This window comes from Pituophis catenifer, unplaced genomic scaffold, assembly GCF_029215685.1.
Source record: "Pituophis catenifer annectens isolate HBS135680 unplaced genomic scaffold, rPitCat1.0.hap2 SCAF_2, whole genome shotgun sequence".
Taxonomy (NCBI): Eukaryota; Metazoa; Chordata; class Lepidosauria; order Squamata; family Colubridae; genus Pituophis; species Pituophis catenifer.
The window spans coordinates 181,951,461-181,977,349 of NW_027256882.1; the positions used below are offsets into that span (position 1 = coordinate 181,951,461).

Sequence of the window (25,889 nt, forward strand, 5' to 3'; positions counted from 1 at the left end):
GGGGGGAGGGGGGAGCAACAGTGTGCTGGAAACAGCTCTCTTCCCCAACTCGCCACAAGAACGGAAATGTTCATTGACTCAATGTTGCAGAATATTCAACCGCCAGACACCGTGATCTTTGGGAAGCAGGAGGCTCCTCCCCCTCCTTCTCCCCATGCCCGACAGCCCAGCGGGAAGCACGGATGCAGCAACTTGTCAGCCACTTCTTGAAAATTAAACCCTGTTCTGACAGCATGCAGGGGTGACATCTGCTCAGAATAGGATACCTCTCTTGTTTCTATGCTTGGTGACCCCTCCCTCTTTCAAGGCTTTCTTTCTAACATACATGCCCAGGTCTGAAGCTTTCTCGAGTTGTCCATATATCTTTCCCTCTATGAATTCCACACCTGTATGGTTTCTTTGGTGGACAGTTTTTCTGACCCTGGAGGATGAAAAAAACACTCCCAGTAAGGTGTGATAGAAATGTCCCCTTCATGTTAAAACATTGTGAACCAACAAATCCAAGAAGGTCATGACTGTTACTCTGAGCTAGCCGAGGGGGAGGAATTAAAAAGATTCAGCTCACCACCTTTGTTCTCTTACAATGCAAAAAGAAAGAAAGAAAAAGAACAAATGTGGTTGGAGGAGATTGCACTCATCTCATCTGTTGGTCTAATATGTTAGTGATACAGGTTCTTAATCCCACTGTTTACCTTGGCCCCTAATTAGAATGATGCCATATTTGGGAAAATAAATCTAACCTTTTATGTCTGAAAAGAGGGTACTTCCTATTTGATTCCAGAGAAAACTCATTCCCTGGGAAAAGAAGAACCATTTTACACTTGTATGCTGTAAAATTTGCTGACCAGGTTTTGAATATTTGCTTATTTATTTAACTACTTTACATTGAAATGAAAGTTTGGGCCAGAGTGATGTAAAAAAGGGCAGTCAAGAATTTGGCACAAAGTCCAAGATTTCTAGAGTCTTTATGGCTTCTAATCAGGTTGTAAGGACTAGATAAGTTTCTTACGGGTCAGAAGTAGGGACTTGCTATTTGAGACGTTATGGAGCAGTAAGTTAAATATTTTATTTTTCTTCTTTTCTTCTTCCCCAAGATGAAATGTTTTTCTTTTGTTGTAAACTGATATTTCATGAAGAATTTATAGAACCAAGCACAGGGGAAGGAAATCAGCCCCAGAGTTGTGATCATTGACAACTGAGTAGATTGAAAGATGTTTTGGGCAAAGGGAAGATGGTTAGTATGGCTGAGGTCTTCCTTTCTCTTTTAAAACAAATAAGTGACCAAACAAGGGGAAAATCATAAATTTTAAAAGGTGAAACTGAAACAAAGAAGAAAACCCAACAAAAATTTTAAAAAAGATTTTAAAAATCTATTTTTATAAAAAAGGAAAAGAGACCTTGCTGGAAATTTTTACTGGGATTCTTGAACTTCATACACAGTCACAATAACAAATTCCAAAGGGGGGGGGAAACAAACAAGCCACTAAGTGCGATTGCTGTGCATGGTCCAATCATTCCTTCCAGTGGGCCTTTTCAAACAATTAACAAAGATACCACACACCTACAGAGATTGCTAGCAAATCTTTGGCATCACTCCCCATGCACGGAATTAGGATAGGAGTGTTAGTATTGCTGTAAACTGTGTTGTTGGCAGAGTGGGGGCAGGATAGCCAAGGACTGTTGGCTTTTCTAGTTCAAGTTAGAAAGGGTCCATCCCAAAACCAGCATCTTCCTCTTGGTCCATTCCACCCCGCTTAGTAAAAAGTAGGGCAGCTCAGAGGTGGGGCTGAGTTGTCTTCTATATGTAGGATATCTTAGACCAACATAGAGTGGGTCAGTATCCCATGATTTATAGGGCAGCACACAACAAATGAGACACTTTAAAAAGTTACAAAACCCTACCAATTAAAAAGCAGAGGGATGGACACCAGAAGAAAATCAGGTTCTTCAAACCAGGTGTCATGGACACAAGCCCAGAAAAAGTAGCTGTCTCCCTACTCAACATTTTCTCAACAGTAATGGGAAGATGTGGAAACAAGGCATTTTCCTCAAATAGGGAGCATTGCAAAAATCTGTCTACACCATTTAAAACAACTGAGCATCAAGTGCATGTTTTAAACTGTGTATTGGGGGTGGGGGGTGAGTTGCCTGGAAAGACCTTCAGATTCTTGTGCAAAAGCAACACTTTGTGTCTCAGGTCCCAAAGATTTTAGGTGATTTTGTCCCAACTATCAAAGTCAGGAAATGGAGACAACTCCTTTTATTCTCCTTTTCTTTCTGTTCCTTTTTTCCCTTTGCATTTTTTTCTTGTGGGAGGTGAGGAGGGGGTAGAGGGCTATAATAACTTGATTGTATTAGTAGATTTTCAGCACCACCATTATCTCGCTATCCCAAAAACCAAAAGGACAGAAAACTGACAAAAGTTTCAAAAATAAAAACTGCGTGCTTCATCATATAACCACTGCTTTTACTCGCATCAACTTCCATAGCTTTCTTTTTCAAAAATATTTTCTACAGGTATTACAAAATTATTCAGCAAGGTTAAAAACTCTCCCAAACCAGGAAATGCAGTTTATGCACAGACCCTGATTTCTGTCTCCATATGCACAATCTCTTTAGAAGGCATTGCTCTCTTTCTGACCAGGGCACAGAAGTCAGCTGCTCCTTCTGCTGCAACTGAACTCTGGAATCCAGAACTGACCTGGAAGTCCCCATCAACAGTGAGGGGAAGAAATGGGTGGTTCAATACTGTTAACAGTACCTGATAAAGGAGAAAACAAGCAAAACTTGTTAGGGTGAGGATACCATGCAGAGATTGTGCTTAATATACAACTGCAAGATAGAGCCAGAGAGAATTTGGGAAGTTTCTGTGGAATAAATTTAGCTTACTAAGGTTGGATTCCCTACCATTTTAAGCATAAAGAGGGTCCTACTTCTAAATGTGGGGCATGGCTGCCCTAAAAAAGCAACCAAGGACCCTTCTGGACAATAGGATGGCAGTGAGGTAGCTATGCTCATCTGAAAGAGCTGACCTACTCCTTCAGATGAGCATAGCTACAGCAGGTCAGTTTGGTTCTGGGACGTTGTGGGATTCTTTCCCAAATTACCTTATCTTGAAAGGAAGGGCTGTTTGCTAGAAGGCACTGCTTTCTTTCTAACCCACCTGTCTCTTTCCATACAGTTTGAATAGATCTCAGTGGAATGTTTGCCACTTGCCCTTTCCAGACACACTATTGCAACCCCAGACTAATTCTAACTTTTGAACTTTCGGACTGAAATTCGGACTTTAACATAGATTTGGTTGTCTCTTTTAACACCCACATTTATTTTGCTTGCTGAATGTAAACCCCTTCCCACAATAGAACCTTTCTTGCTTGTCTGGGGAAGGGGGCTCAAAATAATTCCCAGGTCTACTGCCGTTTGTATAGGAAAGGAAGAAAATGCTGATGTGAGAAGACATAGTGATGCAGCATGTTCAGTAAAAGGCATAGTTCGTTGTTCCTTGCACTTCCCAAATGAATTATTAGCAGGTTGTGATGCAGACAGTGGTAAAATCTAAGGATCTTAACTAACTACTAAAATATTCCCATTTTAGCTAGAATTTTATAATCTTTTTAGGTTTCCATCCCACTTAAATTAATATTTCCTTCTATCCAAATTAACCAAACACAATCCCCAGCTCTGAAACGGTGCACACCTTCAACTAGATTTAGAGCCACTATGTAGTGGCTGATCATCCCCAAGAAAGAATATATTCCTCAATGCCAATCATCTCTGTAAGCAACACTGCACTTTAGCATCATGGACTACTACAACTGAGACTTTGCTCTGATGCCCACCCAATGCTAGCTGATGTGCAGGACTCTTAGATGAAGGGATCCAATTTCTCTTCTATGCTGTAAAGCAATTGTGGAGCAATCAGACCATAAGAAGGCCTTGTGATTCCCATGCTTTAAGATTTCTCTCAGGGGACTTCTCTTTTCTTCGTGGCAGCAATAAATCTTCTAGTCCTTTGAGATGAACACTCCTGCTTGGGCTCTTGGTCTTTTTTGCAGTCTGAGGCAGCATGGGCTGCTGGTTATAGTACAGGCCAGCATGATTACCTTGTGCTTATCTCACAGTTAGGTGGGCTACTTAAGACTACCTTTCTGGTCCTTGCCAAAGACACGCTTCATGTCTTCTTGTCAGACATCTAGCTTTCAGCCTGATTTTCTTTCTCTAATTTTAACCTGACGGCATGTGCGCTCCTCTGTACTTTGATACTGGACCACATAGACATCTGGGTGTGTATGTGCATGTATGGGCAGATGTGGGGAAGAGAGGCAGCAATCCTATATCCATACCATCCATCCATGGCAAACATACTGACCTAGCTAAGATTTTGGGGCAGCCAATAATGTAGCTATGAGTTCCTGCTGTGTGGATCCTTTTCCTGAAAACACCAGAGTATCACACTTTCAGAATCTGCCAGTCAAAACGCATGCACCTTGGATCCTTGGCACTAATGTCTACCTGCAAAAACATGGCTGGAGTGGTAGTGTGCCCACAAATCTATCCAACGGGATTTTAAAATAGATTCATATTATGGAAGCCTAAATCTTCCAAGTAGCCTCCCGTTCTAGTCTTGCTTTCAGTTATTTGAAGATGAATCACTATCACAAATGATAAACTTCTTCCCAATATCACTTCCTGGCAAGGGATGATTCCCCAAAATTAATGAAGGGATTGTCTCTAATGACACTCCTTTTTCTTTTTTTTTAACAGACCAAGCTAACCCTGTAGAGCTTTGAACAGAGACTCCTGTCCAGAAGGCCATTCTTGTCTCTATCTCATTAACCTAAAACTCTTTTGTCAGGGTGAAGCTAAAACAAACTCGCCCCACCCCTACCTTTTAATTGTTCTGTGTGGGGTGATGCTTTTTAATAGAAAGTCAGAATGATGCAAAGGTTGTTTTTTTAAAAAAAGAAAAAAAATGGGCTGCTTCAATACTTACCACCTGGCCTTTGTCTTATGATCCTTGGGTTGGAGGATGCTTTCCTGGTAGGTCCTCGTGCTGAATGTATTCTCAGTGACCTCATAATAAATTAAGACAAATGCTGGAGGGTGTCATCCTATAGTATGCAAGTTTTCCTGCGATAACAAAGTGCTGTGGCAAGCTAGATGTCAAGGGGCAGAAGTGAAACTTTTCTTCCTTGCTGTCAACAAACCATTTTTCAACCTTGGCTGTCGGTAGGTAGGTGAGGAAGAAAAGCAGAGGGTAAGGATACAGGCCAGGGCTTTTTCTCAGAACAGTGCTCTGTAATGTTAGCCAGCTTCTGTTTGTTTGTTTAAAAGCAGGAAGCTGAAAATTTTGAGTTTTTAGCCTGCCTGGCTGCCATAAATGCTGAATAAATACTTTTGTTGGAGTTTTAACCATTTCTTCAGAAGGATCACCCTGTTTCTCAAATTAAGCCAAAAGAACCCAGAAAGATTTTTTAAAATGTCAAATTGTTTCTCTGTAGGGCTGCTGCTTAAAAAACTGTTTATGTTTATGGCCATCTCCCTTTAGATTGGAGCCTTGAAGTGGGATGAATCTATTTGTACAGGTTATACTCCAGTGACACCCAGGTTTACCTTCCTTTCCCCTTCTTCCTTCCCACATGCTGAAGGGAATGAGAATTTCTCTTAAAATCTAATTGTAAAAGGGGATGAAATTGTGGTTGCCTTTCCCAAGGCATCTCTTTGGATCTCTGTTAACAAACACATCCTGAAAATGCACATGACCTAATTTCCATTTTTATTTATTTATTTATTTTGGTTGGCTAAAAACAATGAGTCATCGATAGCACTCGAGCAAGGGACTTTATTTTCGTTTGCTCTCAAAGGAAAAATGGAAAAAAATGAACAACATTTAAAAGACGAACTTATGATAATTAAACATTTTAGCATTAGTTCGAGTTTTAATTGTTTAATGATTTAGAAATTAGTTTAGGATTTCTTGATTTTTTGACAATAAATGTGTTCACTTGTGTTTTGTAAGAGTCTGTGGCAGCTTCTGTTTGCGATAAAATGAGAAAAAGAACAAAAAAAACTGGCACCATTAACTCTTGTATCTTTTTGCGAATTTTAGCTTCTTGTAGTTTTAACTTATTGTTAACTTAAATATTTATTACTGCCTTGTAAGAATACATTTGTGTATATTTATGTTCTCATCAGAGTTGCAAGTTAAAAGGGAAATATTTTTAATTTGCTGAAAATAATTATTCCTTATTTATTTATTAAATAACAAACAAAATTGAAACAATACTAAAAGCTTAAATGACAGGCTCTCCACCAGGGCAAAGTGCACAGAGGTAAACATTTTAAAAACAACCTACTAATGTGGCATATACAGCAAAATCTATAGACAAGTTTGTTTTGTTGTCTTGTTGGAAAAAAACACATTTTGAGTTCATTCTATTAGAAGGTTATGGGGTGGGTGGGAAGGGAACGTGTAGCTTGTCATTTTTTCTATTCTTGTATTCTGTACCCTCTGGCCTTCACATGCTGCCACTCAGCATCCCTCCCACATGTTAACAACAATTATTTCAGTGACAATTTGCTTTTTTATTTTAAATATTTTAAGTAAGCATCACAGGCAACTGATTTTTTTTTTTAATGTAAAGGACATTCCTAACCTTTTCTGGCTCTGATTCACTGAGATCCTTAAGCACAAAGGGAAATTTGTTTTGGTTAGATGACATGGATAGCACCTTGTGTTAAATTTTGTAGATATTTACCTGGGGAAAAGTCCTATTGAATTCACAATACTTTGCATATGAAGAGTAGAACTGAAATAATTTTAAACATGCATTTCCTCCTTATGGATAATGTAGTAAGTGATTTTTCAAAATGCTAGGCCGCTCATTAAGGGTACTTGAAGCATACAAACAGTTCTTAGCTGCCATGTATGGTCCCTATTATTGGAATCAATGCAACTGTTTTGCTAAAGTCCCAGGTAACAATTTGAGAAAAGAGTTACACTAAATTATTCTGAACAAAGAGAAACACATTGAAAATCAATCTTTCCAGCTTATTTTGATTTCTTCCCTGCCACATGGATGATTTAGAATCATGCAATAATTAAGGGGGTGGGAACCCCAGGCATGGAAAAGACCCCTTTGGGCATCTGCTTTATGTGCAGGAAATGGGGTATGTGGCCAAAGTAGTCAAGGTCTCATATGTTTCCAAGGCAAAGAGAATCTGTATCAGTCCAGATTTTGAAAAAAAGTGCAAAAGGCCTTGGAAGCCATGCTATATTTTTTCTAAACGGATGATGTCCGTGATTTAAAGATAATCCTCTAACAAAACAAAAAAAAAAAGACCAAAAATAGGTTGTCTAACTTGGTACCATATTCTTATCAACACTGAGATTTACTGAGAAACTATTCCATTCTAAAGAGTTATGTGGCTTGAGAAAAAAAAAAAACTTTTCTTTCCTGTAAACAGTGTTCCAATAGTTAAAAGTAGATTTCCTAATTGCTGAAATAAAAAAAAAGTTGGATGTTTACCCCCATTAAAACAGATTTGAAAGTTTGCATAATAAAGCCCTCAAAACAAAGGATACAATATCATATTCCTTGTTTTTAACTAGAAAGTGGGCTGTAAGAATGCATTTTTCTCCTCCACTTAGTCAGTTTCATGGCTGATTAAAAACATATTTACTAATAGTTATTTCTTACAACTAAACCACTTCAGTCTTCTGGAGAACTCAACTCAGAATTCAGTTAAGGACCACTTATTCGACTTTTCAGCCAAATGACAGGATTGTTAGTATGTCTGAATCAGATGGGTTACTGTTAAAAGTATTATTTGACAAAGCCACTTACAAATGCTGGCTTCTGCAAATCCTAAATTGTGGCTGCTTTGCATTCAGATAGGACAGAAAAGCTAATGGTTTGGTTAAAGAAATAATTGGCACTCTGGAAACTTACTGTGCCCCCAAACATAAGCCACCACCTTTTGAAGCCGCTGCGCTGCTCCACAAAAGGCTCTGCAGAACAGCCCTTCCTGCAGATGTTGGACACTCCCACTATCCTTGATACAGTAGTTGGTCAGGCTGTCAAGAATTCATCTGGAAGCTCAATTCCTGCCCAGGCTCTGCAGCCATCCAATGTGATGAATAGGCTTAGGCATGCTCTCCACTTAGTGAGAAATGGCCATAGCTGATTCATGGCACGTGTTCTAATTAGCGCATGTGCAGAAATGCTAGTCACTGTTTAGCATGAAATCTGCTGTGCCATATAGATAGCAAACACAGACCTGCTTTATGTTATCATAATGCCAATTTTTAATGTGTAACAATGGAAACCTTTTTGCTTTTCATCTGGACAACAGACTACTGAAGAATGGCACATAAAACAGGTGCTGCATAGCAGGGGGTACTTTACAAAAGGATTTTTATTATAAAAATGTGCATTACAACCATAACTGCGTTCTCATTCAAGAAAGGATAGTGTTTCTCAGTGTACCTCAAGCAATAGCCATTTATGCAACTAACCAGACTCAGAAGGGAATGGCTAAGACTAATCCTCTATGTCTGGTGCCTTAGAGATGATCAGAATAGGAACGGTCGCCTCTTTTAAGACTTGGCACAAATGAGGCATGGTATTTTCGGGTTGTTCTCAGAAATAACATCACAGCAGTAGAGCACTTGCCTTGTCCCCATTTTTCAAGATGCCTCAATACCTAAGGCTAGACCTTGAAAACAAGGAAGATGTGAAATGGATATCGACATAAACAAAACACAGCCTTTTAAAGATTTCTTTGCCATCCCTTGAAATTACTTCTGTGCTTAAAGAGCTGTTATGAACTGGAGCCACCAAGTCAAGCTGCATAACTGGCATTCACAGCTACTAATAGCAGGAGCTTTGCCACCAGTTTCAGCTGCGTGAACCGCCTGCTTTGCCTTTGGTCAGATCCTACTAAATGTCTAATCCTGTAACTTTATCCTGCATTGCAACAAGGGCATTTAGTGGCAAACAAAATTCTCTTTTAGGATCTGTTGATTACCAAACAGCTACAGCAATCTAGCCTTTTCAAGTGTATTTTTTCAAGTAGCAATAAGTGCTAGTGTAAGTTTACTAAGAAGTGAAGTGGCTTGTTTAAGGATTGAATGAGGGCAGGGAGGAAATTAAAGCACTTTGCCTGGTGGCATCAGAGCAAGAAGGGCTCATGAGATGTCCTTACTGTTTGCCAGTGGTGGGTCAGGGTGCAACATTGAAGGTAGCAGAGGGTTAAAAGAATTGTCTGTTGTCATGGAGAGTTCCTAATAACTTTTACATGCCCCTTAGCCTCCCACCAATGTATTTAGTCATGGGGTATGGCAGGGCTCAGGGGAGAAAAGGATAGGTCTGGAGTACCTGCCCCCAGAGCTCCTTGAAGCTTCACATGGATTGGGACAGTTTTTAAAAATATATTTAAAAAAAATGAGAGTCAGTTGATGTGGGAAAGGTTTAAAAATTGTAAAAAATAAAAATAAAAATGACACTTTGCATTTAGTTTAGACTATTTATTACTGGGATTTCAGGCACGGTGGCTGTATGAAACTTTTACATGGAATTGTTTAATTATTTGTACTTTTCATGCCAGAAAATAAAAAGTTCAGAATCTTATGAGAGTCTGTGTCTTGTATTGAAGAGAATTCCAGGAACCTCCATGGATTTGTACTTCCAAACAGCACTGACCTGTGCAGATTGCCCCTTACTTTTACTTGGAACAGAAAAATAAATTGTGTGCTTTCTGGGGTTTACCCTCTACGCTTGAAAACTAACAACAAATAATGGCTTGCTTAATACACAGAACTACATCAGAGCCTGCGGTTATTCCAGGGCTGCAAATGTAAGCAGGTGTGGAAAAGTATCTACTATATCACAAACAGCAAACTTGGCTAAAATTTAAGACTGGTTCTCAGTCTGCGACTGTCTGGCTCCCCAGTCACAGCAATTCTGTTAACATTGCTTTCCTCTGAAATTTCTGCCTCCACAAGCCTCAAACTTTGCTACTTCGCTCATTTTTGCTATTAAATAATTTAGACCAAGGTTGCTATTTTATTCCAGATCAGAGTAGATTAGCAGATGTAATGCATCCTCAGAATTGGAAAGAGAAAAGGGTGGAGAAGGAGAAACATTGGCTGTCCCTGTGGAGCACTCTGCTCACTGAGAGGAAATTCAGGCATCCTATGATGCCTGGGATAGTACAGGCATCTTTTTAAGAGGGAAGCAAGGAGACCTGCTGGACATCAGTAAAGAGCATTCTTAAGGATGGAGCTCAAAAGTGCCAGTGTGGTTAAGGCATCAGGCTATAAACTGGGTGACTTAGTTCGAGTCTCACATTAGATACAAATCCAGCAGGGGTGATCCTGGGCTAGTCACTCAGTCTGAGAAAGCAGGCAAGGGCAGACACTTCCAAAATATTACCAAGAAATTTGCAGAGACTTGTCCAGGCAGCCACCAGGAATAAAGTCTGATTCAAAGGCACAAGAAAAAAAATGTGCAAACTGATCAGTGAGTTTGGTGTATTATATAAAAACCACAACACTGAGTTAAATTCACAAATCCTGGTTAAAACAATGGGAAGACCCGATGGTGTCACACAATCCAAATATCTCTGTTGTAAAGTAAACCTGGTGTTCTAGTAGCATTGGTGATACGATAAAAATATCTGTATCCTGGATCAGGGATAGTGGTTCTTCCAGCTACAGAAATATGTCTTCCTATTATAAACATCTCATTTTGGCAACCAAGGATTATCCTCTTATTTTCTCAAATACTAAAGTAATAAAGCAGCCCTCAGAGATGGTAATTTAAGCTTTACCCCTTGCCTATCTGAAGGGATGTAGAACTCACACATTTCTGGGAAGAAATACCTCCCAAATATCATTTGTAGGAGCCTTACCATTCTCTGCTAATCAGAAACTGGTTCAAATGAACTCATATACGTAAGTCATATCTAAACCTGCTGATACCTTTCAGATATGTAATCCCCTATTACTTGCCTTGCTAGCTAGGGCAGAAAAAGTTTCAAAATATCTGGAGGACACCTAGTCGTCTGCCTTTTGACATTGTTTGACATCAGTTCTTTCAATTTAATGGCTGCCCTCCCCATTAGTAGGAAATGCCACATAACCTAAGAAATGACAGAGCATTTTCCTCACTCAAATATCATCCAATATGCTCAAAGTAAAACAGAATTTCCTTCCTTTCCAACCCACTATTCCAGCAGAGATCTGAAGGCATACAGTAAAATGTAATCCTCATCACCAGAGGGCCTTTTGTGAGAAGGCTGCCTGCCTCCTCCCCCCACCCCTTCCCCATCCAGTCCCAGAAAGCAGCAGATGCTTTTTTGAAGAAGGGTTCAGATGAAAAACAATGGAGCTGGGAGAGAAAGAGCCTCCAGTTTTGTTATGGAAATGGTTGGGTTTCGACAGCAATCAAGGAGAGCAGGTGAAAGGCACCAGCTTTTTCCTCCCCCCCCCATCCCTCTTTATCAACAGAGGAAGCCCAGAAGAGCTGGGGAGGTCTTCATCCCCAAGGCCCTGGGGGTGGGCGGAGAAGAGGCTGGTCTGTGGCTGCAACCCATGTCCCCAATCCCCATTAATGCTTTTAGGCAATTTCAGGGGAGGGAGAGGCAATGTGTTTGTACAGCTGATACCAGCTGGCCTAAACAGGGCCTGCTTAGGCCATAGCTCTTTAATGTAACCCAGCTCACTTCCCACCTTCAATTTCACAGAAAAAGACAAGACAGAAAGGACTCTTTTTTTATTGGATGGGAATGTGGGGTTTTTTTCCCCAGGAAAAACAGCAGATAAAAAACAGGTGGTGATTTTTGTCCCTTCTTCTTGTTTCACCTGTCCAAAGTTTCAGACTCAGTGGAAAAATCACTACTGAGTGATTTTCAGAAAAAGGCCAGCAGGGAAAAGCTTCAGGTAGACAGTTTTGAGGTCTCTCCACTATGAATAAGAAGTAAATGCATCTCCTTCTTCACAAAAGCATCAAATTTTGGAGTGGAGGAAGCCTTCTGCCAGCAGAAAAAAGGCCCAGGTAGTTGTGCAATCCTAAGTGGACGTGTTTAGGGCAGACAATATTTGGTCACAACTGGAAAAAGACTTGTGTCCCAGTAGCTGACAGGAAAAATGAAAGTTCAAGCCTCAAAGTCCACTGGGCAAGAGTAACAATAACTGTTGGAATTCATGAAGAGCACATCTTGAGGCAAACCGTGTGGTGAATTTTATAAAATTGCCTGGAATCATATGAATTAGAATCTGGCTTCTCTGGCAGGGATGGTTGTACACAGCTGCAAGAAAGTAGTACACAGGAGAATGAGTCAGGAAGACAAAGATGGAAACAACAACAATCCTTTTTTAATACAATATTTGAACTGAAGGGATTAATATTGAAAGGTGACATTCACCCAAATGCCCTTGAAGGAAGATGAATATTATTTGAAACATGTTTGTCCTTTCATGATTCCTCCCAGCTGTTAAGCAAAGAATATGAGTCTAAGCTGATACAACTCACCTGTCTCAGAGCTCATCGTGGCCGAGATCTTTTGGCTCATGGCAAGCTGCTGGGGTAACAAACTCCATTGAATACTCACAGCGGCTGGGCTCTGTTGTGGATGTGATAATTGTCTCCTTGCCACATGAAAGTTTCACCTTAGTAGGAGAAAAATCAGAGCAAATGCCATTGCCTTACTGTAATTGAAGCCAGCAATTAAAGGAGAGAATACCACAAGATACTACAGACAGTAGTAATAATGAGGACTGGTTGGGTATCTTTGGGCCAGTCATTCTAACTCAGCCCAACTCACCGCACAGGGTTGTTGTTATAGGGAAAAAAGGAGGAGGAAGGAGTATTGGGTATGCTTGCCGCCATGAGTTGTATATAGTAAAGATGAGATAAAAATTTAAATAAGTAAACTAGCCTCACACTATCAGCACACATTTGAAATTAAATTTAAGATTCCACTTGAAGCACCCACAACATCTGAAGGCAAGCTGTTCCACTGGTTAATTGTTCTCATTGTTAGGAAATTTCTCCTTAATTCCAGGTTGCTCCTCTCCTTTTTTAGTTTCCATCCATTGTTTATTGTCCTGCCCTCTGATGCCTTGGAAAATAAGCTGACACCCCCCCCCCTTATTTGTGGCAGTCCCCCAAATACTGGAATACTACTATCATGTCACCCCCTAGTCCTTCTTTTCTCTAGACCAGCCAAAACCAAATCCTCCAACTGTTTTTCATATGTTTTTGTCTCCAGGCCTTCAATCATCTTAGTTCCTCTTCTTTGCACTTTTTTCAAAGTGTCAACATCTTTTTAGTAATGTAGTGACCAAAACTGGATGCAGTATTCCAGGTGTGGTCTTACTAAGGATTTATAAAGTGGTACTAATACTTCAGCTGATTTTGAATCTATGCCTCTATGTATACAACCAAGGATTGTATTAGCTTTTTTGGCTGCTGCTACATATTTGGCTCATATTTAGGTGAATGTCCACTAGGACTCCATTCTTATCAGTATAGTTCTTATTATTTCTTATACAGAAAAATTACTTGGTTCAAAATCTTCATCAAGCAATACTGAAAGGATGTAAAAAAAGGTTCAGCTTTTCCAGCCTGCACCATTTCAGACATCAGGGGTTGTATGTTGGTTTGAAAATATGTCTTCAAAAGACCTCTCTGCTTGTCCATGAAGCAAAAACTAGCATGTGACAGAGATAACTTGCTGAGTTTTGTCATGACATGTTCTTTTTATGTTCTTAGCAAGGTGATACTCAGAACTTTATAAATGTACAAGTTCCATGTCCACCTCTTTACAACTCAAGATGAAAATTGCCCACTAAAAGAGGATTTGTCTCCCACATTCCAGTAGGCGAGGGATAAGCCACTGCAACACAGCACATAATCTATTAGCAAACAAGCAAAATTGCTGATTTCAGCTTTTGACAAAGAGAAAAATATATCTGTGCTGCACCAAACTGCTATGAAGGAAGGAGGAAGGGATAATCCCCAAGCAGGAGACCAGTCCAATCCAGAACTTCAAATAAAACTCCTAATCTGTTTAATTTTTCAATTACTAATGCAAGGAAGACATGCTCCCTACTTCCATCTTCACTGTCCAACCCTTCCAGCTGGTTTTCTGTATATCTGCCAGCCCAGACACAGTCACTCATTTTCCACCATGTTCCAGCAGCATATTTAATGCTTACTTCACTGCAAGCGTACACAGTCCTTTCCTCTATCGGATCTGGAGATGACCTTTAATAGGCCCACTTGGAAGTACAACATTTGATGGAATTCAGAATTCTAAAGTCTATGAAAGTCAATATTCTTCCAAGACTACAACTATTTGCTTTCCATAAAGATTAGCTGTATCCATTTTGCCCCATTGAAAGAACTCACCGTTGTAGATCGATTGGGGCCCTGCCAACAGCCTGTGCCATGCTCATATTTCATGATGCTGAATTTGTTATCATCTGAACCAGCCCAGGATCCCCATGTACTAGAAAGAAAGAAAGGTAGTCAGTGCACCAATGAACTCTTGCCAACCTAATCCAGGAAGTTCAATGAAGAAAAGCATGCACAATTCATTTCAAAACCACCTTAAAGTCAGCCATTTCAAAGTCCAAAAGAAAATTTGGGATGCATATACACACTGTTCTTCCCTCTATCAAGAGAGGTCGGGTCATGAGAAACAACCTTTTAGAGATAGAAAAGCCTGAAGCTAAGTATTTTAAAAGTTTCACAACATGTTTAGTGAATGACTCTTTTTCAGTTTAATGGAGAAGAATTTAATCCTGATACTACAGGTAATTCTCTTTTAGCAATCTTCCTTCAGCTTTCCTTTGCTTTACAGATCTGTAAAGATTGTAAATGCAAAGTTTGGTCGCAAAGTTACTTTTTCACCACCATTGTTAACTGTGAATGGACACTGTTCAAGGCATTCACTAAATGAAGATTAGGGAAATGTTCTTAATACGCATACATAAAATGAATACATGGCAAATATATAAAGTGTCATCTGTGCTTTAAATATGTGACTCCTGACACAATTATTACTACTGCCTTCCAAAATAGATTAGGTGTAGCAATAGCAATAGAAATAGCACTTAGACTTATATACCGCTTCACATTGCTTTTACAGCCAGTGGTGGGTTTCTACCGGTTTGCCTCAGTTCGGGCGAATCGGTAGTGGCGGCGGCAGGAGACCCTGCCCACCTGCCCAGACGTCATCACAGACACTCTGTGCATGTGCAGAAGTGCCGCGCGTGAGCAAAGCAAGCACATGCACATGCACATGCACACTCCCAATTCTGAACCAGTAGCGAAGGTAAGTGGAACACATTACTGTTTACAGCCCTCTCTAAGCAGTTCACAGTATCAGCCTATTGCCCGGAACAATCTGAGTCCTCATTCTACCAATCTTGGAAGGATGGAAGGATGAGTCAATCTTCAGCCAGTGAGACTTGAACTGCCAAACTGCTGGCAGCCGGCAGCCAGGAGGAGTAGCCTGCAGAATTGCATTCTAACCACTGCGCCACCACGGCTCTTGTACCCTTCTTTTTCAAAGGTTGGGTTATGGAAGAAAGGAGGATCACGGTTTGGTACACTTAGATTAGGGTTTGATATACTTAGGGACTTCAGGAAAGAAGCAAAACCTAAATTAGGGGCTTTCTAATTCATTGCTCAGCTTTTTGACTGCTGTACAAGATCACTTCTCAGTTTAGTTCAGGAAGCAAATGACCTCTGGTTGCTATGAGCAGCATGGGTGCCATGCCCTCAATCCTCAAAGGGTATAACAGCATCAAAGTCTCTTACCCAAGGCTAGTCTCTGAGCCGCCATGCTTAGGTTTTTGAGACACTCTGTTAAAGGGGCAGAGGCGATAAATATATCTAGAAAAAAGGAAAAAGCACAAAAGAAATTATTATCATGCCTTGCGTGATGATTTCCATATCTCTCACAGTAAGCAAATTCCCTTCTATGAGCATGAACACCTTTAGCTATTAGTCCATTAAGTAAAGGCAATCCTTGGACTCTCTTCTTTCCCCATCTCAGAATTAGGCAAATAGCAGGAGTTAGCCACTGTTAATATTTGCATAGAACAACTGCCAATAAAAGCCAATAAAACTGAGGTTGTGAATTGCTTTTATAATGCTTTACTAGATAACCAGGTAGGCTGCATCCTTGAGTTGAGTATCCTGCAAACATTTCCAGAATTGGTGAGAGCTAGGAAACAAATTTTGTATATGACTGGGTATAGATAGGGCATCTCATTTTCATCAAAATACTTTGATCTGTTAGGAGCACTGAATCAACTCAATAATCCCGTATGAATAACTATTTATTATACTACAGAAGAACTGCAGCTGATAAAAAGTTACTACATTCTGCATTGCTTGAGGGAAATATATAATCAAAAGAGATGCAAATGTAGCTGAACTGGAGACTGAAACCACTCTCAACAGAAACACAATTCAATATAAAGAAATAAGACCTACTCATTAGTATTGAGTTCATAGCACTGGCCATACAAGTAAGAAAATTCTCCATTTGGACCAAAATCAAAGGAAATTTCTTTCTCTAGATTCCTAGAAAAACACATAAAATAGAGGAAAAGACACTGTTAAAGAAAAAAATGATTACATAAAAATCACAAGACATATTGCTAAACTATGGAATATTTGTAGGCCCATTTAACACAATATGGTATGATTTTTTCCCCAAAATCCCAGTTCTAAATCCTTTCCAAATAAATTCTCCTTGATATCTGACTCCTTCAAAACAATGCTGAAGCTGTATTCAGAGAGTAGCCGACCTTTATAGATACCCAATTATTTAAAGTAAAACAAAAGTAGCTGGAGAGGAAAGAAAATAAGCCCCTGGAAGACTTCAGCTTTAGGGAGGGAATTCATAGTATGTGAATGGGCTCAGGGGAACTGGAGGGGGGGAGGGCAAAGAACAGGAAGTGGGGGGGGGAATTGCCACCATCAAGAAAAGCTTTTGTGAAATACGTGTATTTTGAAGAAAAATGAAAGGCAAGCAGAAGACATCTCTCAATTGGGGAGTAGAAAAATGAAAACTGCAAAAGATCACTTGTAACTTGCTGCATTTGACCAAATTGGGGGGAAGGGGCCTCAAATTGAGCCAAATCCACAATCTGCCTAGGGTACTGACCACTCTGATTGGTACAACTTTTTAAGAGCAGCACCCTGAGTTCAGCCATCAACATTTGAGCCTTGGTAGTACAGTGGTCTAAAGCACCCTGTTATTAAGAACAGCTGCCTGCAATTACTGCAGGTTCGAATCTCGCCAAGGCTCAAGGTTGACTCAGCCTTCCATCCTTTCTAAGGTAGGTAAATTGAGGACCCAGTTGTGGGGGCAATAAGCTGACTTTGTATAAATATACAAAAGTATGAAGGCTATTGCTTAGCGCATTGTAAGCCGCCCTGAGTCTCCGGAGAAGGGCAGCATATAAATCAAATTAAATAAAAAATAAAAACATTAAGATACACAGAGAGGGAACTAAGTTGAGCAGCAGCTTCTTCAGTTCATCCATGATTGGGCCTCAAGCATGAACATAGGTTTTGCCCACTCACCCCAACACCAACAGAATGGTAAAAGGCAGGCTTTACCTGCATCAATGATCAATGCTCTTTTTATTCAAAGTCTCCCTTTAGGGCTACCTTGTCTGCATTGTAAAACTCCAGGCAATCTCTAGATGGCAACAAGGAGGTAGAGCTTTTCTGAATCTCTTTGCTTTCATGCGGTGGTCATCTGGATTTATTTGTTTGTTTATTAGTTCATTTATTTAGCAGCTCAGATCTTATAGCCTGATCTTTGTCAAGAAGCTGATTTCTTTGTTTCTTGCCCTTATCATCTGTGTGCAGACCCGTGGGACCCCACAGAGCAGAAAGAAGGCAAGTTGGGGAGGCTGAATCCCATGGTTACCGCCCTGTCACCAAGGCTACCCCTAATTACAGGTCTCTCTCCCGGGCACACAGATGGATGCAAAGCTCTTTGTCTGATGAAAGACCTGCCCTTAGCTAATGTTTGGCCCCAGTCAGATGGAAAGAGCTTTCAGGAAGGCATTTTCCTCTTCCCTGGGCAAAACTAATTCTGCTCTTCGTTCTTCAGAAGCCTGATACAGTATCCTTCCATTCCGCTGTATTATACACCCAAGCCAAGCTGGCAAGAAAATGCTCCTGGTGCACATATGGATTCTTTAACCAAGACTTGAGGGAAGAGGCTTCAACCTCTCTGCCAGCAGCAGCCCCACCTGTCCTAGGAAACAGGAGCAAGCCTGTGCTGGGAGGCTAACAGTAAAATCTGAAGAAAAAAGGGCTGGTAATCTAAAAAGTGAGTTCCAGGGATCCAAATTCCAGGGGGAGGATAGGGAAGGGTGTCTTTCATTCCCCAAAGAAAAAAATTGATTTGAAAAGTGACACCAACAAAACAGGTCTCAGCTGCTTCTCACAGCTTCCATTAACTGCATGCTTAGCTAACGGATCCTCTGTGCCCCTCCTGTCCCCTTAAAAGCTTTCCTAATGGGCCAAACCGGAGACCTCCCAGGGGGTGAGGAGGGGTAGGCTGTGCTTGCAGCTACAGCTAAATTATGGCTAGATGGAAATCACCCCCTCTACAGTCAATTTTAAAGGACTTCAATTAAGGCTCTTGCTTTGCACCTGCCATTGCAAGCCATTTTCTCCCCAAGGTCATGATCCAGCATCTTACTTGCACTACCTCAGATGACAAAATGCTCTCCCTTAATTCCTTCAACCATTTTATCTTTGACATTTAAATAGAACTTCAGGGACAAGAATTCTAGCCTAGTATTCTCCTTGACATGCTAGTTTTCTCTGTGTAGGGGAGGAGACTTAGGTATGAATGCCTACTGCTAATGGAAGCAACAGTGGCTTTTATATGACTTTTTTATAAACTTGGGAATGCAAATTATAGAAACAGAAACTGCTACTGCAGGAACTGAAAGTCCATACCCCCAAGTGCTTCACAGATCTAGGTCAACTAAGATTCAGCAATGGAGACACCCCCACCCTTTGATGGAGACAAAGCAATCTGCATCTCTTGGCTTAAAGAGCCCATGTATTTCTGAGTGGAAATATACTGGGCACCAAACATAAATATCTGCAAGGGTATGATGAGGAAAGGATGATTTGTGCAAGAGAGGCTCCCAACAGCCTATGCTGGAGGCAATTATATTTAAGATGCATATAAATTACAGAAAGTTGATGTACAGGATCCATCCTTCTCCAGTGACATTTCACTATAGAAACTTACCTAAACAGTCATCTCTCACAGTGGAATTTTTGCTAGAAATTATACAACATAGTTGTATGGGTAAAGAAAACTTTTAAAAATTAACCAGAAAGGGCTGACTGGTTGTGTTGATCACTATTTAAATTGGAACAAATCTGTATTCAGATTAAACATACACAAAATTGTTCTCAAGATAAAGTGGGAAAGAGCTTTGAAATTAAAAGCACAGCGAGAATGGCTGCATTCAGAGGATCCAATATATCTTGTATTATGTTTCTCAGGAGGAGGAAGAATCTCCCAAATTAAGTCTCCCCCAAAAGCTAAAAATGAAGTGTCTGTCACCAGGGTCAACTAAACTAAGCATGCCGAGGTTTCCCATCTGCTCCCTGAAACAACCCTCCCAGTCTAAGAGCTCAGGAGTGGTGTGATTACTGCAATAATTATGTATGCAATCAATAGAAGACAGCTTGAAATTTATTTCTGGCTTCCATCCTTTACCCTCCCCCACTTGAGACCTGGGGAGAAAAAGATGTGAGTCGAATGACAAAATAGCACCCATCCCTCCAGAGCAAATCATTTCATCTTTATGGAAAATTCAAATGGAATATACAAGTTAAAACACATCAAGATAGCAAGAAATAATAGAGACCATCAGGACTAAGAGAGGACTTTTAAAAGCTAGTTTGTTGTTCTAATGTTCTTAGACTCGCTTACCCATTCACCCCCAGGATAGAATTCATGTTAATATTTTAAGCCCATGAACCTTCTAATACCATCCTGCTAGGTTCCCAGATTAAAAAAATGGCACCTCCCCATCGAGATTAAGAATAGGTGAATGGAAATACAAATGAATGGATCTCTAGAAAAGATTATGAAAATAAAGTGGCTTTCTCAGTTGGCCACAAGCAAATGGACAATCTACTTTTGGATTCCTGGAATCAGCCAGGAGCTATAAATGCCAGAAACTAATGGGAAGCAATGTGACAGAAGCTAATAAAAGATGGGCTTCCAGATTACCTATAGGGAAAACTGCCACATTCAGAACTGCTCAAAAACATAATGGGTCAGAAGACTGGTCCTGTGTTGGTGGGTGTCATTGGAGCAGACATGGGTATCTGTTATTAAGGGACTGACTGCCAGGAGGTTAAGATGCATCAGGAACCCATACAAAGATGGGCCAAAGTAGCAACATTCATGCTTGTATTTACAGAAGCCACCACCCAGTTGAACAGTCACAGTTTTTCTCTCCAAAGTCTTACCTGATTGATTCCTCCATTTCTTTCAAGGACTTCTCTACTTCTTCAAATTGTTCTCGGGCCTTTTGGGCAGCTGGAAGACAGGTAAAAATTATGACTGGCTGAAAAATTGAATAAAATCATTATGTGCATTTGCTTTTCCATATAATACCCTTCTAAGCAGTAGTATTGGGGCCTGGTTAAATCACCATACTGTATTCCTATTTCACAAAGAGCATTAGTGGGGGAGGGGAAAGGGAATGGACAAAAACCAAAAACATTTTCATAACAAGTCCTCAAGATGCCACATTTCCATTTTCAGTTATTTGTTCTTCTTGCTATCTAAACCAGTTACCGTATTTTTTGGAGTATAAGACACACCTTTTTACCCCCCAAAAGGGGGTGAAAATTTAGGTGCGTCTTATACACTGAATGTAGCCCTGCACACCCACTGGCCCTCACCCTTTGGCCTGTGCCTCACAGCAGTTACCTTCTTGCAAGCAAAGAGCAAGAAAAAACAGCCCCTTTCAGCTTCAGCATAGGTTAATTAGCACAAGTTGATTAGATCGGCCTCCCGACTCTCAACTGATTTGCTCTCAGCTGTTTTGCGCAGGGCTCTCCTGTTTGCTGCAAAAAGTGCTGGAGCAGATTTTTTTTCCCTAGCTATGCTGAAAAAACAAAACTGAAAGTAAAGCAGGTTCTTTGCTGCAACGTAACAAAATGAGGCAGAGAGAGATTTCTTTTTCTTTTTTCTCACCAAAAAAAGTAGGTGCAAACAATGGGAAATTTAGGGCAAAAGAGGAGAGTTCAAGATTTTAAAACACAAAAGAAAAAAAGCTCTATTTAACCAGGGAATTGTAATAATTGAGATACTATTAATTGTATATTGTGTTGAAAGCAGAAATGGTTAAGTTGTGGTTTGGAGGAATATATGGGGGAAATTATTTGGTTCATTATGATTGGTAAATATAATTAATTGATTCGTAAGAAATTGGATTGCATGGAAATAATTGGAATATTCATGTTCATATTGATTAATATACAAAAAAGATAGTTATATAACTAATTGATTTATATTAAAATGTTGAATTTGTATTAAACAATTGTAATATTACATAATTAACCAATGTGAGGATGGATATAAAAATAGATGACAATGGGAAGGGGTATAATATAGAAGGGAAAAATTGAATTTGATTAAGATTAGAGATGAGGATGAAGGGTAATATTGGCTTTTTTTAAAAAATAGATGAGGAATAAATATGGCAAAAAGGAAATATAGAAATTGTAAATTTAATTGAAATGACTAAACACTGTTTAAATTTATGAACCAGCCAAACACTCTGTTCAAAGAAAATACATTGTATGTTTGTATGTGTGTTTGTCTAAAAAATAAAAAACTTAAAAAAAAAACAACAACCAAAAAAGGTAGGTGCGTCTTATACTCTGGTGCGTCTTATACTCCGAAAAATACGTTAAGCATCATAGCTAGCTGGAAGAATAGGCAGTATTCATCCCATTTCATAGTGGACAGATTTCACAGTGGACAACTGAAGCTGGGAACTCAACTCTGTCATTTTGGTGAATGTGCAAATCTGATTCAAGATCATTCACTTATGTGGTTAGTATCTCCTTTGCAAGTTTATTCCTCTTCAGCCTTTCCAAACTTAATGCTTTTAGATCTAGCCTTAAACTATATGGTTAAGACATAGTTCCAAGCATCATAAGGTCATTGGGAACTGCTTTGCATGTTTCAAATGCAAGCAAAAAAGAAAAAAACAAATGATTTAAATTTCCTCTCTTCACATCACTGATTTTTGTCCAAAGAACAAAAGACATAATAAATTTATTTATTTATTTATTTATTTATTTATTTATTTATTTATTTATTTATTTATTTATTTATTGTCATATTTATATGCCACCCTTCTCCCGAAAGACTCGGGGCGGCTCACAAAATAAACAATCCAACAATAAATAGAATTAAAATGGTACAATCCAATTTAAAACCCCAAATCCCCAGATTAAAATACATGGCAGATCAGGGAATTTGTTGAAAAAGCCATGTCTTTAGGTCGGCACAGAAGGTGCAGAGGTCGGGGGCCGTCCAGAGCCCAGTGGGTAAACCATTCCAGAGGGTCGGTGCGGCCACAGAGAACACCCTCAACCTGGGGGCCACCAGCCGACACTGTCTGGCCGAAGGGACCCAGAGGAGGGCAGTCCTATGTGAGCGCACTGGGCAGTGGGAGGCCGGTAGGAGGTGATCCTGCAAGTACCCCGGGCCCATGCCATGAAGGGCTTTATAGGTGAGCACCAGCACCTTGAAGCAGATCCGGAGGACCACCGGCAACCAGTGCAGCTCACACAACAATAGTGTTATATGGGAGTAATGGGAAGCACCCGTAACTACCTGCGCGGCCACATTCTGGACCAGTTGGAGCCTCCGGGTGCACCCCAAGGGCAGCCCCGTGTAGAGGGCATTGCAGTTATCCAGCCGAGAAATAATGAGAGCATGAGTGACTGTACAAAGGGCATCCCTGTCTAGGAAAGGGTGCAACTGGCACAGCAGGCAAACCTGTGCAAAAGCCCCCCTTGTCACAGCCGTCAGATGGTCCGCCAAGGACAGCCGTGAATCGAGGACGCCAAGATTACGAACCCTTTCCGAGGGAGCCAGACACTCCCCTCCCATCAGAAGCGATGGGAAAACTAGATCATGGGATGAAAATAATAGATTTGCTACTCTGATTCAACCTATTAATAACTATGTGAAAGGACCATTTTCTTCTTATTGCAAATCAAGAGCTCACCAGTGGTCAAATTCCTTACTTTTGGGATACAGGTTAAGAGAAACATGGGGAATTCTGGACACCTCTGCCCTTGACAAAAGAGAAAGAAGCTATGGAGAAAAGTAATGGGATGCGCTTTAGCAGTCAAAGAAATGTATTGACCTTACAACTACAGGTTAACGTTTTCTTCATTTCACTTCTGCATTATTGGTATCTGATGGAATATTCTTCAAGTCAAACAAAATTTTGGCTCAGCAAAATTAAAATCTAAAATAATTTTTCTAAGTTGAATACATAGTATTCTAACTACTTTAAGAAATTATATCTCATTGGCTTTTCTTCTTCTCCCTGCCCAAATCCTTACAAATTCCATACTTGTTATCTTATAGGTGGGTTTAAGCAGACAGCTTTATTAGGCTATCTCTATGCAGCACTTGAGAAATTATACTTTGTCAGTAAATAAACAAGAATGAACTACATGACATCATCATCAAGGAACACAGTAAACAAACAAAAACATCATTAGACTGAAAGTCTAGGGAAAGTTCTTCCCTCTCAATGTAGTTTGAAATTGGGGCACCATCACTGAAAACCCTGCAGTTTAAATCAGTTTCTGTTACTTTTGATGACAGGAAGAACTGGATAAATTAGCTGAAGCAGATTTAATATATGAGAAGAGTCATACATTGTGATCCTTCAGACATTCCAGCTGTTAAAGCTAATACAAATATTTTGAATGGTGCTTCAAAATGAATTGAAAACCAGCATACAGGAAGTATTCTCATCCTATTCAGTAATCTAACTGCTGTATTTGTTTCAGTTCCACTTGTAAATAGAATCCAATAATAACATTAAATACAATACATTCCAGGAAATCAAACAATATGTTACTATTGTAGAAACTGGATAATTGCAGCACCTTTGTTCTTTACAGTCACCCCATGCGAAAAAAAACATGTTTTTTAGGTGCCATTATGTACTTCTGAAATAATGTTGTGGTATTAGATTACAGATCCATTTAGCAGAAACCTGTCAGCTAAAATCAGGGTGGATTTGATTTAAATCGAGTTGATTTAAATCACAATTTAAATCATGATTTAAATCACTAGTAAATCGATTTAAATCATAATTTTTAAAGAGCAACTGTCATCTCTGCTACTCCTTTGACCCACTGTTGACTCATCGATAGTCCCAGTGTTGCAGAGTATACAGCCTCATGCTACATAACTAAGCTCCATTTCATGCTGAATAAACTAAATTATTTATGTATCTTAAATAGAAAACTATCTTACGATAGATTTTTACCCCAAAAGTTTTTTATTAAAATACATTCGATAAAAATCAAAAAAATCCAATTTAAATAAAAAAAATCTGATTTTTTTTATTTTTTTAAAAAAAAATCATTGAGTTTTATCCACCCTGGCTAAAATATCCTAGGGAAGAAAAGATTGTTGGATCCCTAGAACCAATTTTATAACTCAGATATTTATTTGCCTAACCTTTCAGTTTAAAGTAAAATAGAACTCCCCCATCTCTCCCCCCCACCCATATGTATTCATAGCCAGCATCAATACAAAGTATTTGCGTAACCAATACTTCTGTTATTTCTCCAGAAGAGAAGAATTCGTCATCTCATCCTGGATACACCAACACTATCTACTGCAGCGGCTCCCAAACCTTTGGGCACCAGGGACTGGTTCTGTGGGAAAAAAATTTTTCCATGGAAGTGTGTTGTGTGTGTGTGTGCGTATGTGTATGTGTGTGCATGTGTTTGCATGCTACCTAGAATCTACAAATGCTCAGATGAAGCTTCACTCACTTGGCCGGCCCAGTTCCTAATGGGCTGCTGATTGGTATTGGTCTGCTGCCCAGAGGTTGTGGACCCCTGATCTAGTGGATATTAGAAGGAACAAGCTTAATAATCATCATTCATGAGCCAGTGGCCAAAAGATAATATTTCAGGAATATTAGTCAGAGACTAAGATTAGGATTTCATACAGAACCAGTAATGGAGATTGTCAATCCCCTAAAACAAAAGGGTATGTGCAAAAAGGCCAAAAAGGCCAAATCAAAATTTAACTGAACTGTTATTCTGGATATGTGCATTTTACTCTGCTCTACTCTACTTACAGAATCCAACTATTTTCATTCAGAACAAAAATAAAAACTAAACTGGTTTTTCATTTCAATTCTATTTGGTGCAGGTAGGCTCCCCGTTATCTTCTCAGAAAGCCAGACAGATGAAAACTAGAGCAAACCCACTGCTGATATCCAAATGCAGCACGTGAAACTGAGGATGTTATTTCTTAGCTTCCAATGCTAAACTCATGGTGACAATTCTCCACCTCTACTCAGGGTGAAACTAGAAGCAGAAGACTCATTTTAAACTGATGGAGTCACATTAAGCAACCAGCTCCCACTACTGATTGCCCTTTGCCTCCTGGATATGTGAGACTTGAGAAACGATGCATCTGCTTAAAAACCCTAATGGCATTAGCTATATAGGTGCCACATATCAGAATGCAAAGTGCAGACCTGGTTTAGGCTTTCTACTTCGTTTTATTATAGCTACAAAACT

The 25,889-nt window shown here is 39.8% G+C and overlaps 1 protein-coding gene across 3 annotated transcripts in view; it reads right to left on the reverse strand.

Moving 5' to 3' along the window:
* Positions 1-11,762: 11,762 nt before the first annotated feature.
* Positions 11,763-25,889, reverse strand: part of PRKCSH (PRKCSH beta subunit of glucosidase II) — a 51,079-nt gene continuing 36,952 nt past the window's right edge. For all 3 annotated transcript variants that reach the window (XM_070935264.1, XM_070935263.1, XM_070935262.1), the window contains 6 exons: positions 20,550-20,619; positions 16,515-16,604; positions 15,834-15,908; positions 14,418-14,517; positions 12,537-12,673; positions 11,763-12,312 (listed from right to left, as the gene is read on the reverse strand). In XM_070935264.1, the coding sequence (XP_070791365.1) occupies positions 12,542-12,673; positions 14,418-14,517; positions 15,834-15,908; positions 16,515-16,604; positions 20,550-20,619 (467 nt within the window). In that variant the 3' untranslated portion in view covers positions 11,763-12,312; positions 12,537-12,541. The remainder of the gene's footprint in view (positions 12,313-12,536; positions 12,674-14,417; positions 14,518-15,833; positions 15,909-16,514; positions 16,605-20,549; positions 20,620-25,889) is intronic.